The sequence below is a fragment of the Nicotiana tabacum genome, chromosome 9 (assembly GCF_000715075.1).
Source record: "Nicotiana tabacum cultivar K326 chromosome 9, ASM71507v2, whole genome shotgun sequence".
NCBI lineage: Eukaryota > Viridiplantae > Streptophyta > Magnoliopsida > Solanales > Solanaceae > Nicotiana > Nicotiana tabacum.
Genome location: NC_134088.1, coordinates 22170371 through 22187809, shown reverse-complemented (window position 1 = coordinate 22187809; position 17439 = coordinate 22170371). Strand labels below are relative to the sequence as shown.

The following is a 17439-nucleotide window of genomic DNA, read 5'->3' as shown; positions in this document are numbered from 1 at the left end:
ATCCGTGCAGTTGTGATGTAAGATGTGGGCACGAGGTGCTGTGAGTATATGATGATGGGTTGAGACCCGTGACTTGTGACTATGAGATGAAGTACCACGGGGTGATTTCGTTGTGAAACTTGTGTTAGAACGACTTGATAATTTATTGTCCTTTGTGTTTCCTTATATGGTTTAAATGATACTTCACGGTGTTCTTATTGCTTTATGGTTTACATCACTTGTTGGTTCTTATTTCCATTTACAGATTTCCGCTTTCCGTTATTAGTTTTATACTCCTATATTGTACAAATTATTTTATCTAGTGAGTGTTTTGACTTGTATCTCGTTACTACTCCACCGAGGTTAGTCTTGATACTTACTGGGTACCGATCGTGGTGTACTCATACTACACTTCTGCACATTTTTGTGTAGATTCAGGTACTCCGGAGTCTGTTGATTGTTAGGTAGCGGATCAGATATTGCTGCGAAGACTTCAAGGTATACCCGCCCTCGCGTTCGCAGGCCTCGGAGTAACCTTCAGAAGTTATTTTTGTTTAGTTTATTTCTATTTTGGAACAATTGTACTTAGATATTTTCTAGTGAACTCAGTAGAGCTCATGACTTGTACTACCGGTTTTGGGATTGTTGGCTTGTATATAAATTTCTATTTCATATTTAATAGTTGTCGGTTGAATTTTGTCATTTATTTTAGTAGGCATTAGGCTTACCTACTCTTAAAGGCTAGGTGTCATCACAACATCCTACGAAGGAAAACTGGGGCCGTGACATAATCTTTGCCGATATGCAAGCTCTTTAATAGTAGTTCAAATTGCAGAAGAGGCACCTCTTTATTAACCCCTAGCAATTGCACCATAGTTTTTGTAAAGACCCGACCGGTCAATTTGCTTTCTAGATCCCCGTTCCTCTAATTAAGACTCTCTGTACGTGCCTTTACTATATGCGACTATTAGAAGATATATAGAAATCTCTTTTTCATACTATGTTAGCTGACATGAAGAGCAAAAGAACAGCTATGGACAATGATGCTTCATTATATAAAATACAACTTTTGATGCATTTGAATGTAGAATCTGGATGCATTATATGCTTGGATAAAGGAAGAGAGCCTCTTCAGAACAAAAAAAGAGTAGATTAATCGATGCTATTTTGCGATAGTGATTTCTATTCTATTCTATTGGCAATAATTCGCGAGACAAAAAAGAAACACATCTTATGTCAGTTAACTGATTATGTTTGTATATTCTATAATGAACTTAAGAATGTATAGCTTTTCAAATTTTCGTTTTAGTTAAACTCTTAAATCTTCAAGGGTCATATGTTCTAGTTGAAACAAAAAGGGAAGCATGATATATAGTTTGTGAAAATTAAAGTAATAAAATTATAAAAGCGAAATAAAATTAAGTTAAATATATTAATCGTGATGATTGAGAGCTTCTATCGGGCACATGTTTTTCCTTTATTAAGTAATTAGCTAAATAAGATCAATAATTGTCTTTTCAAAAATTTTATTACTTTTATTTAACTTTTATTTTATAACTAAAACATAGTTTTCAACATAAAATATATGAAATTCTCTTTAAATTTTGTATTCATTGACACATGATACAACTCGACGCGCTTACCTTAAGACTAGTTCACTTAAGACAAAAAAAGAAAAGAAAGATAAAGGGCCATTTGTGGACAAAAAAATTCGGTTCAAAATTAGCTGGGTTGGCCATTTTTTGGGGCAGCTATTAGAGTTTACCCATATTTTAAATTGTAATGACAAAGTAGTCACTGATCCGGTTAAATTAACGTATTTGCCCCCAATTAAATACGAAACAGAACTCCAGAAATTATTACTAGAATTCAAAACTTTGACAAGTGGAACCCAATAAAATATATTGGAAATCAAAAGTTTGCTATATTTTCAAACCTAGGAATGATTCGTGGTTTTCGAACCTTTACTAGTGCAAAATTCAGAAACAGTTCATGGTTTTTGAATTTTCAATATACTTCAGTAATTTCAAACCTTTACTTGTATAAAATTCAAAATTCATGAACGATTCTTAGTTTTGAACCTTTACTAGTGCAAAATCCAGGAAAATCCATGAACGATTCATAGTTTTTGAATTCACAGCATACTTCAATGATTTTAAACCTTTAGATACAAAATCCAGGATAAATTACTTGTTTTGAATCTTTAATAGTGCAAAATTCAGAAAAATCCAAAAACAATTCATGATTTTATAATTCACATACTTCAACAATTAAGAGCTACTATTTCAGGTCATTCAAACTCGAAGAATAATTCTATGATTTTAACTTATAAGTCTAGTAATCATTTCTTGAGTTGTTATGTATTTTAGATAGAAATATTTTTGTCCAGATTTGTATTTTCGCATTAGTAATGTGACTATTTTATCAAAACATTTTAAAATACGACTAAATTCTAACTTAAAAGTGGTATAGCGGGTTTAAGACACGAAGCCAGACCCGAATCCGTTCCGTTTGGCCCCATTTTCAAATCATAACGGAGCTTCTTCAATCACTCTCCTTCGCATGTGAAGAAGTTCCTCCAAATCCACTTGTAAGTTCCCTTTCTCTCCTCTTGCTATATTATTTATCAATTTCTGAAAAATTGTCTTAGGAGTAACACACACACACACACACACACACACACACACACACACACACACACAAAAAGAGATTAAGGAATGATTAAGAAAAGATTCTTATCAAAACTTATACTCGGGTTCATTTACAATTGGAATTAAAGTAGTAATAGATTTCAGTCAATTATCTGCACTGCTAATACAATTTGTATTCAATAGCAGCAAAGTATGTGTCTGTCTTTAATTCAAGTAATTGGGTTTCCCTTTTATGGTTAATGGGTGCAAATTTTGGCTAAGTGGTGAAAAAAAGAATATATTTTTTTGATCACGGTGGTGTTCGGTCCAGCTTGCGGGCGCCAGAGGAGGGGTTCATTCTTTAAGGTTCTTAGCGTTGAACCTATTATATTGTTAAAGTTATGGATTCATACCTATTTATTTGTATTTTTAATGATTTTTTACATATAAATTTGTACTCTGCGTTGAAATTACTGGGTTCGGATGAACCCGCTACTAAAGGGCTGCATCTGCCTCTGGCATGCGCCTAGACTATTCTACCAAGGTTGTTATTGTTAAGAGACTTCATGTCCTTGTAGGGATATGTATGAGATCTAAAGAACCTCAAAAACATGTAGTTTGCCTTGAGCAAACCATTTTTCATGAGCTGTGCCTTAGTAATCAAATTGTTTAGTGTTCGAATGACATGGACCTAAACAGAGAGGAATAGATGTAGACTTTGTATAGCTGATCCAACTAATATGAGATCGAGGCATAGTTGATTGAAGGTTATATATTTCTTCCTTAATTTCAATTTACGTGGCACTATTGATTGATGCATTCTACTAATATTATTATTTTTAACAAATATTACAAGTCTCAGGAATTTAAATTCATTTAACTATTTAAAACTGAAAGATTTATATTTTTTGTCAAACTAGCTTTCACTTATTACTTTAACATTTTCTTCTGCTGATACATTTATAGTGCATGTGTCAAATTAACTAGTAAATTCGATGCTTAATTAAATGACCCCCAAAGTTTGGGTGGAGTAAAAACTAACGAGACAATTGGTTTTATGTCAAGCAGTGACATGTTAAATCCGAGATGCTTGGTTATGCGTGAGTTATATCTTAACAGATTATATTTTGATTGGGGTGCTTATTTTCTTGATTATGGGATACTCCATGTGTTTAGAAGTATGACAACTTTTGATGTGATATATGTATTTAGATTGATAGTAGAGCTAATGTATGTTCTGTTGAAAATGGGGTGCTTGTGGGATCTGTAATTGAGTAATGAGCTATCTCTAAGTGCAGCTCAACTGCTCAAGTATAGGTACCGTATAACTCTGCCTACCAGGCTTAGGCAGATAGTTGTACTGGGTACCTGCAACCTCCCTCTAGCATAGGTACTTGGTTAACTCTGCGTACTAGGCATAGACAGATCGGAAGAAATCACCTTTGTCTCCGCGAACTTGAGACCTCATGGTTCTCGACCCCCTTTATTGGAAAAAGAATAGTAGTATTTTTTTTTAACCTCAAATTAAGAATGTGGCATGAATTTAATTAGATTTGAAAAACTCCTTAATTTTGATCAATATGTCCATTATGGTTTTTGAGTTTAGGTTAGTGTTTTAAAGAACATTGGAATTGACATCTCTGACAATTATTGTACTATTGCCTTTTGTTTACCAAGGTTGTTATTCTTAAAAGAGGCTTCGTGAGTTCATGTACTTGTAGGGATATGTATGAGATTTAAAGAACTTCCAAAACCTCTAGCTTGCTTTAAGAAAACTATTTTTTATGAGCTGTGCCTTAATAGCCGCATTGTTTAGCATCCAAATTACATCGGTGTAAACAGAGAGGACTAAGCCGATCCCACTAATATGAGATTGAGGCGTAATTGATTGATTGAAGGTTGTATATTACTCCCACAATTTCAATTTATGTAGCTGTCTTGTTACTATACTGATTTCATTAAGGAATAGTAGATTATTCTGATTGGATTTCGAACATCGTCCCCATGCCCAAGAGGGATGGACGTGTTCATGTATGCATCTATTTTTGAAATTTGAATAAAGGGCATTCTTGATCGATGCATTCTACTAAAATTATTATTTTAAACAAATATTACAAGTCTGAGGAATTTAAATTCATTTAACTGTATAAACTGAATGGGAGCCTTGGCGTAACTGGTAAAGTTGCTGCCATGTGACCAGAAGGTCACGGGTTCAAGCCGTGGAAACAGCCTCTTGGAGAAATGTTGGGTGAGGCTGAGTACAATAGACCCTTGCGGTTCGGCCCTTCCCTAGACTCCGCGCATAGCGGGAGCTTATTGCACCAGGCTGCCCCTTTTAACTGTATAAACTGAAAAAACTTATTTTCTATCAAACTAGTTTTCAATTATTAATTTAATATTTTCTTCCGCTGCTGCATTTGCAGTGCATGTCGATGCTTAATTAAATGACTCCCAAAGTTTGGTGGGGGGAAAACTAAAGAGGCAATTGGATTTTTAATTCAAGCAGTGACATGTTAAATTTGAGTATGGTTGAATTATACATGAGTTATATCTTAACAAATTATGTTATGATGAAGCGGGCGATAATTTTCTAGGTTATGAGATGTCCATTGGTTTAGAAGTATGGCAAGTTTTAATGTTATATTGTATTAGATAGATAGTTGAGTTAATGTATCTTCTTTTGAAAATGGGGTGCTTGTGGGATCCGTAATTGAGTAATGAGCTATCTCTCTGTGCAGCGCAACTGCTCAAGTATATCTTGTGTATTTATAATGAAAAGCTTTATTAATGGAGAGACAAAGAGGTTGTATAAAGAATAGAAGATCTTTATGATTAAGCAGGGAAATCAAGATTAACTGAATAAAATCAATGATTTTCTAACTGAATTTGTCATTTATGAAAAGACCTTTATCTTTGTGCCACCAAAAAAACCAGTCTATACGACACAATTTCTAGAAGCAAGATCAAGTTCAGTATATGAAGATCTATGAAGGGCCTCCTAGTCCTATCCGAAGTTGAAGCCTTATAATTTTTTTTTTCCCGATTAGTGAAGCCTTATCAGTTTGTAACATGGAGATGATAAATGGTTTGGGAGAACCAAGTTGTCACCAAATATGCCATGTAAATGTTGCCACAGATAATGTGTCAGGAGCATTGCGAGAACTAATGGTAGCAGATTTTCCATAATGCCTTGTTAGGCCTATACGTCAACAACGTGTCTGTCATATTGAGTCTTTCGTTAGCTAGGGGACTATGCTAAAGATCTTACCAAGGGGCATTTAGTTTTCCGACTAAGTAAAGCCATAAGGGAAAGCTATAGACACTCAAGACCAAAAGGGGTTAGCTCAAATTTTTCCGGGAGTTTATCTATGGACATGAACCTAACAAATGGAAAGGCTGCAAGGTCTTCTGCCTCACTGTTAAGGTTCTTGAAGATGAAAATCCAAGGGGTTCTCCCCATCTATGAAGTACATAATTGGTGCTTGATGAACTCGAGAAAGCTCACGAGAACGTTGATAATGTTACCAAGAGAAGAAAATAATCTTCAGTACCATGAGTCCAGTTTATGAGAGTTCTCTCTTTATTTTGTTCTCATTTTATCATAAAAAGAAATGTTCCTTTGATCAAAGATTGATAAACATTAAGTTATATTGACTAATATCTTTTGCTGTTTTGCAGATATATTATCCCAATAATCCCGGTTTCTGAAAAATGAGTTCTAGTTCTTGGCCTCTTTTATTTGACTCCTTAAGGAGCTTAGTGGAAACTCTTGAGAAAGCTAATACTGCTGATGTTTCCGTGGTTGGAGCCATAAAACAATGTTCTGAGACTTCAAGGTCTGTTCTCTGTCCTTCCTGTGTTGTGTTCATCCTTTTCTCTCCATCTTTTCCTTCTTCCCTTAATCTTTACTTTTCAAACAAAAGACAATCAGTCTCGTCACGTATCAAATTTGGGATAGAGGAAGCACTTGCTTAGTATAACTTACAATTTTGTCTTGCCATTGTTACTTCCTATTTTTTCTTAGGGTTGCATAAACATTCACTTATTCATTAGAACAAATTCTGTTATTTCAAATCCACCACGTTGGAGATTTTGATTGTTGATGTTTCTGATTCTTGTATCTGCCATCTTCTATTTTCAGATGTCTTTTGGCTGCAAGTGAAAGAACAGGTTTGTTAGCTGAACACTTGCAGCTGCTAAATTTCCTCCTCAGAATTGTTTCCAGTCTTCATCCCGAGGCAAGTAATTTGTCAAAATCAAGAGGCAAGAAAAAAATATCTGGTTATAACAGTTCATGGGAAGTTGAAATAGTAGCTTTTACTATGATTGGTGAACTATATTCGAGATTTGCATCTTCTTTACCAGTTGATACTTGGCAATCAACAATTGAGGTGAGTATTCTACTTTAGACTGCTTTGTGTGCCTCCTAAAATTTGCTTATAGGTTTTTATTTGGGAGTTTGTGTTGTGAATTTAGATCCTTAGACATATTTTGGAAACGGTGGCATCTAAAGGCCATATTAAGGAAGATGGAGCCACTGCCAGGTATCCTCTTATTCCTTTGCTTTTTATTTTTTGTTTACTTTTGCGGTACCAGGTAGAGGGCTGGGTTGTTCATTCTTGCTTAGTATTTGCTTGTTTGTACTTTGTATATAATGTCTTGATTTTCTTATCAATGACATGGTGGCAGATCTTTTCTCCAGGTTTTATACCTCGCTTCTACATTGCCTGCACTTGGTTCTTACAGATGCCAAGGGATCGTTGTCTGGCCATGTAAGGACTGCATTATGTTGACGAGATTCTTGCTTTATTTTCTTCCCCCTTTCTTTGATAGATAAAGTCGATTTTTTTAATAGACTGCGACTTTCGAATTTGTAATCCATGTACTTCTATTTCTTAGGTGGCAGGTCTTGTTGTGGCTTTGAGGAATTTTATTCATTATGGCCTTACTAATAAATCACACGATATGTTTGCCATTGCTGATAAGAAGCAGATTACTTCTGTTAGCATGAAGCCAGATTTGGCAGAATCAACAAAATCACAAACGGGCCGATATAGGCCTCCACACTTACGAAATAAAAATCTGAAAAATTTTCAGTTGGAGGATGAGAAATCTCTAACACTATCATCTGATTCAGAAAACAGTGATAGTGATGGATCAGGGCGGGGTACTTGCAATACACCCTATGCTAAGACTAGATTAGCTGCGATCATCTGTATCCGGGTATTTCCGAACTAACTTCTTTCTTGCAATTTGCCTCATGGTCTCAATATCTTATATCCTCCTTGATCTTGTATGTACTGAACATCACATCAAATTCTAAAGTTGTCTTATTTGAGATGATTCTGAAAGGTTCTGCTCAAAAACCTTTATGGTTCTTGTTGTTGATAGTTGGGGTTTTGGAATTGTTTCAATTCCACTTAATTCGTGAAAGACTCCTTTTTTGCATATCCTACTTCTTGAACTGTATGATTTTTGTGAGATTTTGCTAACAAACAGAATGAAAGAGCATATATATTAATGATATTGGATAGTAATAAGGGAGGATATATGGCAGGTAAGCATTATCTGCATGATTTAGCTATTATGCTGCAATAAGAAAATGTACAAACAGTCAATTACAATGCGACAATGTTTTCGGTGCAAAGCAAGGACTTGTAGTATAGGTAGCTGTCAAATTTGTGAGATGCCAGTGGATGACCCGGTTTGAGTCATGCAAACAATTTTGTATATACTTCTGACACCAACTTGGTGTACAGTAATGAAATGTTTGACTTACTCCAAAAATTGAAAATCTACATGGATTGACAGCGCAAATTCTTCTAAATATTAACTTGTATAGATAGCTGGAAAATTAGAGAGATTCCAGTAGATCAATTGGTTTGAGTCGTATATACTTCCGATACCAACTTGGTATGTAGTAATGGAATGTTTGACTTACCAAAAACGCAAAAAAGAAAATGTACAGGTAATTTGACAGTGGAAATTGTATTCAGTTTCTTTTTTAATTTTTCATGCATATTCCATAATTATGCCTTTCTCTTATCCTCCTTGTTTCTTTCTTGGTGAACAAGTGCCAATATGCGCGACTGCCGTATTGCTGTTGGCCTGCTAATAAGCCTATCTTTGACAGTTATGATTTGTATATGTGCTTTTGTTTCATAAGAAGGGGAGTCTTGGAGCAACAGTAAAGTTGTCTCCGTGTGACCTATTGGTCACGAGTTCGAGCCGTGGAAGCAGCTACTGATGCTTGCATTAGGTTAGGCTGTCTACATCACACCCCTAGGGGTGCGGCCCTTCCTCGGACCTTGCGTGATTGCTAGATGTTTTCTGCACCAGGATGCCCTTTTTTTTTACTTTTGTTTCACAAGTTAGCCAATGCAATGGCTCAAGTGCTTCATTGGGACAGGGTGGTGGAGAGTAGGGTGCGGCGTAGTGTTACTATTTCCGAGAACCAGTTCGGATTTATGCCGGAACGGTCTACTACAGAAGCCATTCACCTTGTGAGGAAATTAGTGGAGCAATATAGGGAGAGGAAGAAGGGCTTGCATATTGTATTCATAGACCTAGAGAAGGCCAATGATAAAGTCCCGTAAGAGGTCCTATGGAGATATATGGAGGCTAGCGGTGTTCCAGTGGCGTACATTAGGGTGAGGACTGCAAGAGGAGACTCAGATAATTTCCCAGTGAAGATTGGGTTGCATCAGGGATCGACTCTTAGCCCTTTTTGTTTGCCTTAGCGTTAGAGTTGCTGACGCGACACATACAATGAGAGGTGCCATGGTGTATGCTATTCGCTGATGACATAGTCCTGATTGACGAGACGCGGGACGGAGTTAACGCTAGGTTGGAAGTTTGGAGACAGATGCTGGAGTCTAAGGGTTTCAAGTTGAGTAGGTCAAAAACTGAGAACTTGGAGTGCAAGTTGATGGGATGCATGAAGGAGTGAAAGTGAAGATTGGTACTCAAGTCGTCCCCAAAAGAGATAGTTTCAAGTATCTTAGGTCTATTATTTACAAGTAGGGTAACCGAAAGGGACTTACTAACAAGAGCATATTTTAGTTCAATCATATATTTCTGGTTCTTTAGTATTACTATTTTGAAGATTAATTTGTATAACCGAGATGAGTGCAATTAATTATTCAACTTGAGTAATAATATATATTTGTAATCGTGAGAGGCATTTATACATTTTTGAGAAATAAAAATTGAAGAATAATAATTCTACTATATATTAGAAATATTAAGTGAAGTCAGGATCCCAACACCTTTTTATCATATTTGTGAAAAACAAAATATTTTCTATTGCTCTATTCGTGCATTTTTAGTTAGTTAATTCACAACTCAACTCTTTCTGATTTTCTCAAATAGTAATTAAAACAAGAAACGTCTGTAGAATAGATAAACCAATCTCTGTGGGTTCGACATCTTTCTATACTATTATTTGACAGAGTATGAGTTAGAATTTTATATACGCTATCAAAAATTTGACGAGTGTCCAGCGTATATGAATTTTAAACTCGTACTCTGTCAAATTATAGTATAGAAAGATGTCGATCCCACAGAGATTAGTTTATCTATTCTACAAATGGTTCTTGTTTTAATTACTATTTGAGAGAATCCGAAAAGTTGAGTAGAGAGTTAACTAGCAAATAATGAACAAACAAACAGTAGAAAAAAAGTATTTTTGTTTTTTACAAATATGATAAAAGATGTTGGGATTTTGATTTCACTTAATATTTCTATTATATAGTAGAATTATTATTCTTCACTTTCTATTTCTCAAAAATGTATAAATACCTCTCACGATTACAAATATATATATTACTCAAGTTGAATAATTAATTGCACTTCTCTCGGTTATACAAATTAATCTTCAAAATAGTAATATTAAAGAACCAGAAATATATGATTGAACTAAAACATGCTCTTGTTAGTAAGTCCCTTTCGGTTACCCTACTATTTATAACTGATTATTACACTATTCGCCTCTCTCGATTACAAATAAGTGTAAAATTAGTTATAACATAAAAGAGATAGATGTTAGTGAATAAATATTAACATCTATCAATACTACAATTAACTATATTATTTCTTCCGCCTCTCTCGATTACAGAATTAATAAACATTTAATATTTAGTATGAGATAGATAGATGTTAATAAATCAAATAATGTAACTGTAAAAGCAGATAAAATTTAAATAAAATTTTTTAGCTCAATCATGTGAATTTGAGGAATAATATCTACTATTATATAGAAATATTAAGATCCGTCTATCTCCCAACACAAGAAAAGTTACTCCATACCGGAATTAGTACTACAACAACAACAACAACCACCAGTATAATCCCACAAGTGGGGTCTGGGGAGGGTAGGATGTACGCAACCTTACCCCTACCCTGGAAGGGCAGAGAGACTGTTTCCGATAGACCCTCGGCTAAAAAAGGTGAAAGAAGCCCTGATAGCAAGTAATAACAAGTAATAGCAAGACAAATAATTAGAAAACTAAATCGAAGATAGCAACAAAGAATATGAAAGAGGTACTGATAACAAGTAATAATACGACAATATATTTAGAAAACTAAATCCAAGGCAGCAAACGAGAATATGAACGAAGTACTGCTAGCAAACTACGGAATTACCAATGACAAGTAATAACGGAACAAGACATGCGAATATAGCAAACCAAGGAAAAAAGGGTACCGGACTAGCACTAATATTACCAAACTAGAGAAGACAAAGGGAAACGCACGACTACCTACTAACCTTCTACCCTAATCTTCAACCTTCACACCCTTCTATCTAGGGTCATGTCCTCGGTTAGCTCAAGCTGCGCCATGTCCCGCCTGATCACCTCTTCCCAAGACTTCTTTGGCCTACCTCTACCCCTCCTCTCACCTCCCAAGACCAACCTCTCACATCTCCAGCAATGCCAGCAAACACCATCAAGTTTTTTTTTTGATAAGGTAAATTGTATTAATCAAAAGGGAGAGAACTCCCGTATACATGAAGTATACCAAAGACGTAGAGAATTTACATCAGAACATGATTCTCTACAAAAAACGCCCAATCTTCTATACAAGTAGGGGCTAAATGAGTGCACCAAAAAGCAATCAAAGATAAAAGACTATTCTTAAGATGTGAAAAAGGAGACTCAATCTCCTCAAAAACTCTCCTATTTCTCTCCCCCATACTACCCACATGAGAGCTAACGGGGCGAACTTCCACGCCTTCTGCTTTCTTCTTCTACGAAAACCGCCCCAGCTATGTAACATTTCCTTTACAGTGCTTGGCATCACCCATTGAACACCAAAAAGATTCAGGATTGCCCTCCACAAAGTAGAGGACACAGGGCAATGCAACATAAGGTGATCAACTTCTTCCCCTGAGCTTTTGCACATGTAGCACCAACTAACAAGTGTAATTCCCCTCTTTCGGAGATTTTCAGCAGTCAAGATCACTCCCCTTACCGCTAGCCATGCAAAAAAGCACACCTTCGTGGGCGCCCTAGGAATCCAGATCGAGGAGTATGGAAAAGTGGTCTCCTCTCTCACCAACATACTCTGGTAAAAGGACTTTACGGTGAAGAAACCATCGCCACGCAAGCCCCATCTCCAAGAGTCACAGGATGGCTGAAGCCTGTCTTGCCCGTACTGCAGTGCCAACAAAACTTGGAGCTCCGCAATCTCCCAATCTTGCATGTTCCTCCTGAATGAGAGGTCCCATACTACTCCCCTTCATGCTCCTTGCGAATTTGTTGGACCATCAGTTCTTTCTGGTTTGAAACTCTGAAGACGTGGGGAAGGAGATTCTCAGAGTATCTTCTCCACACCACCTATGATTCCAAAAGCTGATTCTCCTTCCATCTCCCACCCTGTAAGTGATGTTGCCACTGAATGCTTCCCAATTCTTCATGATGCTCCTCCACATGCCACACCCGAAAGGTGTTGTGGTCGCCTTGGTCCTCCAACCTCCTCCCGTTGAGTCGTACTTTTCTACTATGACCTCCCTCCATAGAGCATGCTCTTCTACCCCGAATCTCCACAACCACTTTCCCATTAAAGTTCTGTTAAATACCCTAAGATCTTTCACTCCAAGTCCACCCCACTTCTTTGGGGAAGTGACTGTCTGCCAATTCACTAGATGAAACTTTCTAGTTCCATCCGCCGCATCCCACAGAAAGTTCCTTTGAAGTCGCTCCAGTTTTTCTGTGATACTCACCGGTGCTTGCAACAGTGATAAGTAATAGGTGGGCATACTCGATAAAGTGCTTTTGATAAGCACTTCCTTACCTCCTTTTGACAAATACCGTTTCTGCCACCCTGCTAATCTTTTTTCAACCCGTTCGATCACTGGATTCCAAACCGTAGTATCCTTATATGAAGCGCCCAAAGGGAGGCCCAGGTAAGTAGTGAGAAGGGAGCCCACCTTGCATCTGAGAACACCAGACAAGGCATCAATATTAGTAACCTCACCTACCGGAAAAATCTCACACTTACCGATGTTGATTTTGAGTCCTGATACTAACTGAAACCACTGCAGGACCTGCTTCAGGTAGGTCAACTGATTCATGTCGGCATCACAGAAAACCAGTGTGTCATCCGCAAAAAGCAAATGTGAGATTCTTCGGGCACTGGGCACCCCAATCGAAGCTGAGAATCCTCTCAAGAAACCTCCGCCCGCCGCACGATCCATCATTTTGCTCAGAGCATCCATCACTAGAATGAATAACATGGGGGATAGGGGATCACCTTGCCTGAGACCCCTGGAGCTGCCAAAGAAACCACACGGGCTACCATTAACCAGGATAGAGAATCTGACTGAGGAAATGCAGAACTTTATCCATCCCCTCCATCTTTCCCCAAACCCCATCCGCATCATAATGAAGTCCAGGAACTCCCAATTGACATGGTCGAAAGCCTTCTCAAGATCCAACTTGCATAGTAAGTCGGGTTCTCTATTTTTCCTTCTGGAGTCTACAAGTTCATTTGCCACCAAGGCAGCATCCAGTATCTGCCTACCTTCCACAAACGCATTCTGGGAGGACGAAACAGTCATGTCAAGTACCTTCTTAAATCTGTTGGAAAGCACTTTAGAAATAATCTTGTAAATGCTCCCCACGAGACTAATAGGCCTGTAGTCTCTGATACAAGATGCACCTTCTTTCTTAGGCACAATAGTAATCTGTGCAAGATGCACCTTGTAATAATCTGTGATATAAGATGCACCTTGTAATAATCTGTGCTCCTCCTCTTAACATGCCCGAACCATCTCAACCTCGCCTCACACATCTTTGCCTCCACAGGGGCCACTCTCACCTTGTCCCGAATAACTTCATTCCTAATTCTATCCAACCTAGTATGCCCACACATCCATTTCAACATCCTCATTTCTGCTACTTTCATCTGCTGGACATGGGAGTTTTTGACTGACCAACACTCTGCCCCATACAACATAGTCGGTCTAACCACTACCTTGTAGAACTTGCCCTTAAGTCTCAACGACACATTCTTATCACACAAGACACCGGAAGCGAGCCTCCACTTCATCCACCCTGCTCCAATACGGTGTGTGACATCCTCATCTATCTCCCTATCCTTCTGAATTATAGACCCCAGATACTTGAAACTCTCTCTCCTGGGAATGACTTGTGTATTGAGCCTCACATCCCCGTCCGGCTCCTGAGTAACACCGCTGAACTTGCACTCCAAGTATTCTGTCTTGGTCCTGCTCAACTCGAAACCCTTAGACACCGGAATTAGTACTAACAATGGAAATATCCTTGTCCATTAAATAAGAAAATAGAAAGAAATATTCAAGAAGAATAGTTCCCCCTATTTAATTAAAAAGAAGAACTAGAGTTATTTCCTACACTTGATAACTGAAGAAGAAAGAAAGAAAGAAAAAGACTTGAAGAAAGAGAGATTTCAAATGTATTTCTAGCTTATTCTCTTGTCCGTTCTCCCTTTGAGCAGCTCCCAATGAACCTATTTATAGATTTCAAAGCCATGTGATCTTTAGATTTGGCAGATTTCATGTTGCAAGTTGCTTGGCTTTATAACAGATTTCATCTAGATTTAGCAAATTTCATGTTGCAAGTTGCTTGGCTTCATAACGGATTTCATCTAGATTTGGCAAATTTCAAGGCACTTTGCACAAAGTTGGCAAGTAGTAATGTCTTGTTGTGAAATTGAGCTCAAATTGGTTCTGACAACTTTATCTTCCTTTCCATAGCTAGTTGCCAACTTGTTTTAGAGTAGCTACAATGAACGATTGCCTTTTTTTCCCTTCCAAACCTTCACAACTTTTGATCATCTTTTCTTTTTTCTTTTCTTCTATTTTGTTTGTCTTGGTCTCTCTTATAATATTTGGAAATTGACCTTTTGCTGCCAAGTTTCTTCTTTGTCTATTACTTTCTTATTACTTCAATTATTTCCTACAAAAAAAATAGAAGAAAATATTAGTATTGAAATTCAAAGATAACAACTTAATTTATACATAGTATTTTCTCTTATCAATTATTCAAGGCAACGGGGGGATTGACGAGGATGTTACTCATTGTATTGGAGCGGGGCGGATGAGATGGAGGATCGGCTAAGGGGTTTTGTGTGATAAGAATGTGCTACTACAGAGTGGTGGTTAGACCAACTATGTTGTATGGGGCTGAGTGCTGGCCCGTCAAGAAGTCCCATGTCCAGAAGTTGAAAGTAGCCGAAATGAGGATGCTGAGATGGATGTGTGGACATACCAGGAAAGACAGGATTAAGAATAAAGTTATTAGGGACAAGGTAGGAGTGGCATATGTGGAGGACAAGTTGCGGGAATCGAGGTTGAGATGGTTCGGACATGTGAAGAGGAGAGACATAGATGCTCCGGTCAGGAGGTGTGAGAGGTCCATGGTGGGTCTGAGGAAGGGAAGGGGTGGGCCTAAGAAGTATTGGGGACAAGTAGTTAGGCAAGACATGTCATTGCTCCAACTTACCGAGGATATGACCTGGCGACAGAAAGGTGCGAAGGTCGAGTATTAGGGTTGTAGGTTGACAGATAGTAGTGTGTTCCTCCTAGGCTTACAGTAGAACTAGGACTATTTTTGTATTATCTTATTCATGGTTCTTTACTATATTATTTGTTGTGTCATTCGGCGCCGTTACCATAATACATTGTTGTTATTATTGCTTGCTACTTGTTGCTTTATCTCCACTGTTCCTTGAGCCGAGGGTCTATCGGAAACCGCCCCTCTATCTCTATAAACTAGGGGTAAGGTCTGCGTACACACTACCCTCCCCAGACCCCATTTATGGGAATACACTGGGTTTGTTGTTGTTGTTGTCGTTTTTCTTTCATGTACTTATTTGACGGTTATCAAAAAAAATAAATTGGAATTCCCTCTTAATAAGGTTATCCAGTGTCAAGACTGCCTCTTTTGCCAAAAGGCATGTGAAACAAGCAACTTTGTTAGCAATATCTTTTGTTGTAATTAGTATGATTGTGCAATAGTTTTCATACATGTGTTTTTATTTATATAAGTCGGTGATATCTCCAAGATGAATTTGCTTATTGTTTTAAGTCTGCTAGTAGCTATTTAATTGATGTGCTTTTCACAGAGCCTTGTGTGTGGGACATCACAAATGAGCAATTTGGCAATTGATTGTCCATGGTTGACATGGATATCTCATGGCAAAAACATGATTCTTTGTTCTTTTTGTTATGCGTAATGCTAATTTATTTGAATAATTGAATTTTCCTTGAAGGACCTTTGTCTAGCTGATCCCAAATCATTTACGGCTCAGTGGACAATGCTTTTACCATCCAGTGATGTCCTACTGCCAAGGTTAAGATTTTTGCTTTTTCATCTGCTCACGTCTCTGATTTTCCTTTCCAACTTTGTTTGGTGTACCTGCTCTTGCCTTTTTCCCACTTTTCTGTTGCTATTTGCAGGAGGTATGAGGCAACACTGATGAGTTGTTTGCTGTTTGATCCATTTCTAAAGGTATTTCTATTTTATTATATTTCTTGCTATCATTTATCCTCCTTACGAGCTCTGTCCTAGGGTAAGGAGAGGTTGTTGGAAAAGGAGGAGTACTGTTTGCATCTAAAAGAAAGTATATATTCTTTTGCTATCCAAAATGATATTTTTTGCTATCATTTATCCTTCTCACCACCTCCCTCCTGGGGGGGAGGGTTTGGGGGTGGGGGATTCATCTAAAAGGAGAAGTACTACTTGCAACTAAAGGAGAAGTATAATTATTCTTAAAAAAGGAAAAGAAGAATATTTATTCGACAGCTACTCGTTAAGTTAGTTTTCTAATAACCTGTCCTGTAAAGCATCACCCGAGGTTTAGCACAGTTTTTCTGCTACTAATATCTGGTATTGGGTCTGCTCTAGGCACGGGTTGCAGCTGCCTCTGCCATCAGGGCTATGCTGGATGCTCCGTCATCTGTTTTTCTTCAAGTTGCAGAATTCAAGGAATCAACTAAATGTGGGTCATTTATGGCACTCTCCAGCTCTCTTGGGCAGATTTTAATGCAATTACACTCAGGTACATCATGAATTTTGCTTGATTTGAGGTTTTAGCTTGATATGAATTTGCGCTCTTGTCTTGTTTTCTTTTTAATTGTTTAGGTTATTTTATCAGGCTTCTCTATGCTTCTTTCTGTAACAAGATACCTTCCGTATCATCTTAAATATTATAGAAATCCCCTTTATTTTTTTCAGCAACCAAACATATTTTACATGAATTGAAAAGCTTGCCCTTTGGATTCTAATAACACTTATTTAATTAATCAAAAACATCTCTAGGAAATTGTTCTAAAAGATATACAAAGAAA

General features: G+C 37.4%; 1 protein-coding gene across 7 annotated transcripts in view; it reads left to right on the top strand.

The window, feature by feature from the left end:
• Positions 1-2430: 2430 nt before the first annotated feature.
• Positions 2431-17439, top strand: part of LOC107788403 (uncharacterized) — a 43327-nt gene continuing 28318 nt past the window's right edge. For 2 of the 7 annotated variants that reach the window (XM_016610086.2, XM_016610084.2), the window contains exons 1-9: positions 2431-2569; positions 6288-6445; positions 6751-7000; positions 7086-7153; positions 7312-7381; positions 7509-7832; positions 16362-16441; positions 16549-16600; positions 16997-17150. In XM_016610086.2, the coding sequence (XP_016465572.1) occupies positions 6321-6445; positions 6751-7000; positions 7086-7153; positions 7312-7381; positions 7509-7832; positions 16362-16441; positions 16549-16600; positions 16997-17150 (1123 nt within the window). In that variant the 5' untranslated portion in view covers positions 2431-2569; positions 6288-6320. Of the gene's footprint in view, positions 2570-2647; positions 2976-6287; positions 6446-6750; positions 7001-7085; positions 7154-7298; positions 7382-7508; positions 7833-16361; positions 16442-16548; positions 16601-16996; positions 17151-17439 lie in introns of those variants that run through there. The other 5 variants (XM_075221511.1, XM_016610087.2, XM_075221510.1 and 2 more) reach the window with 3 other exon arrangements.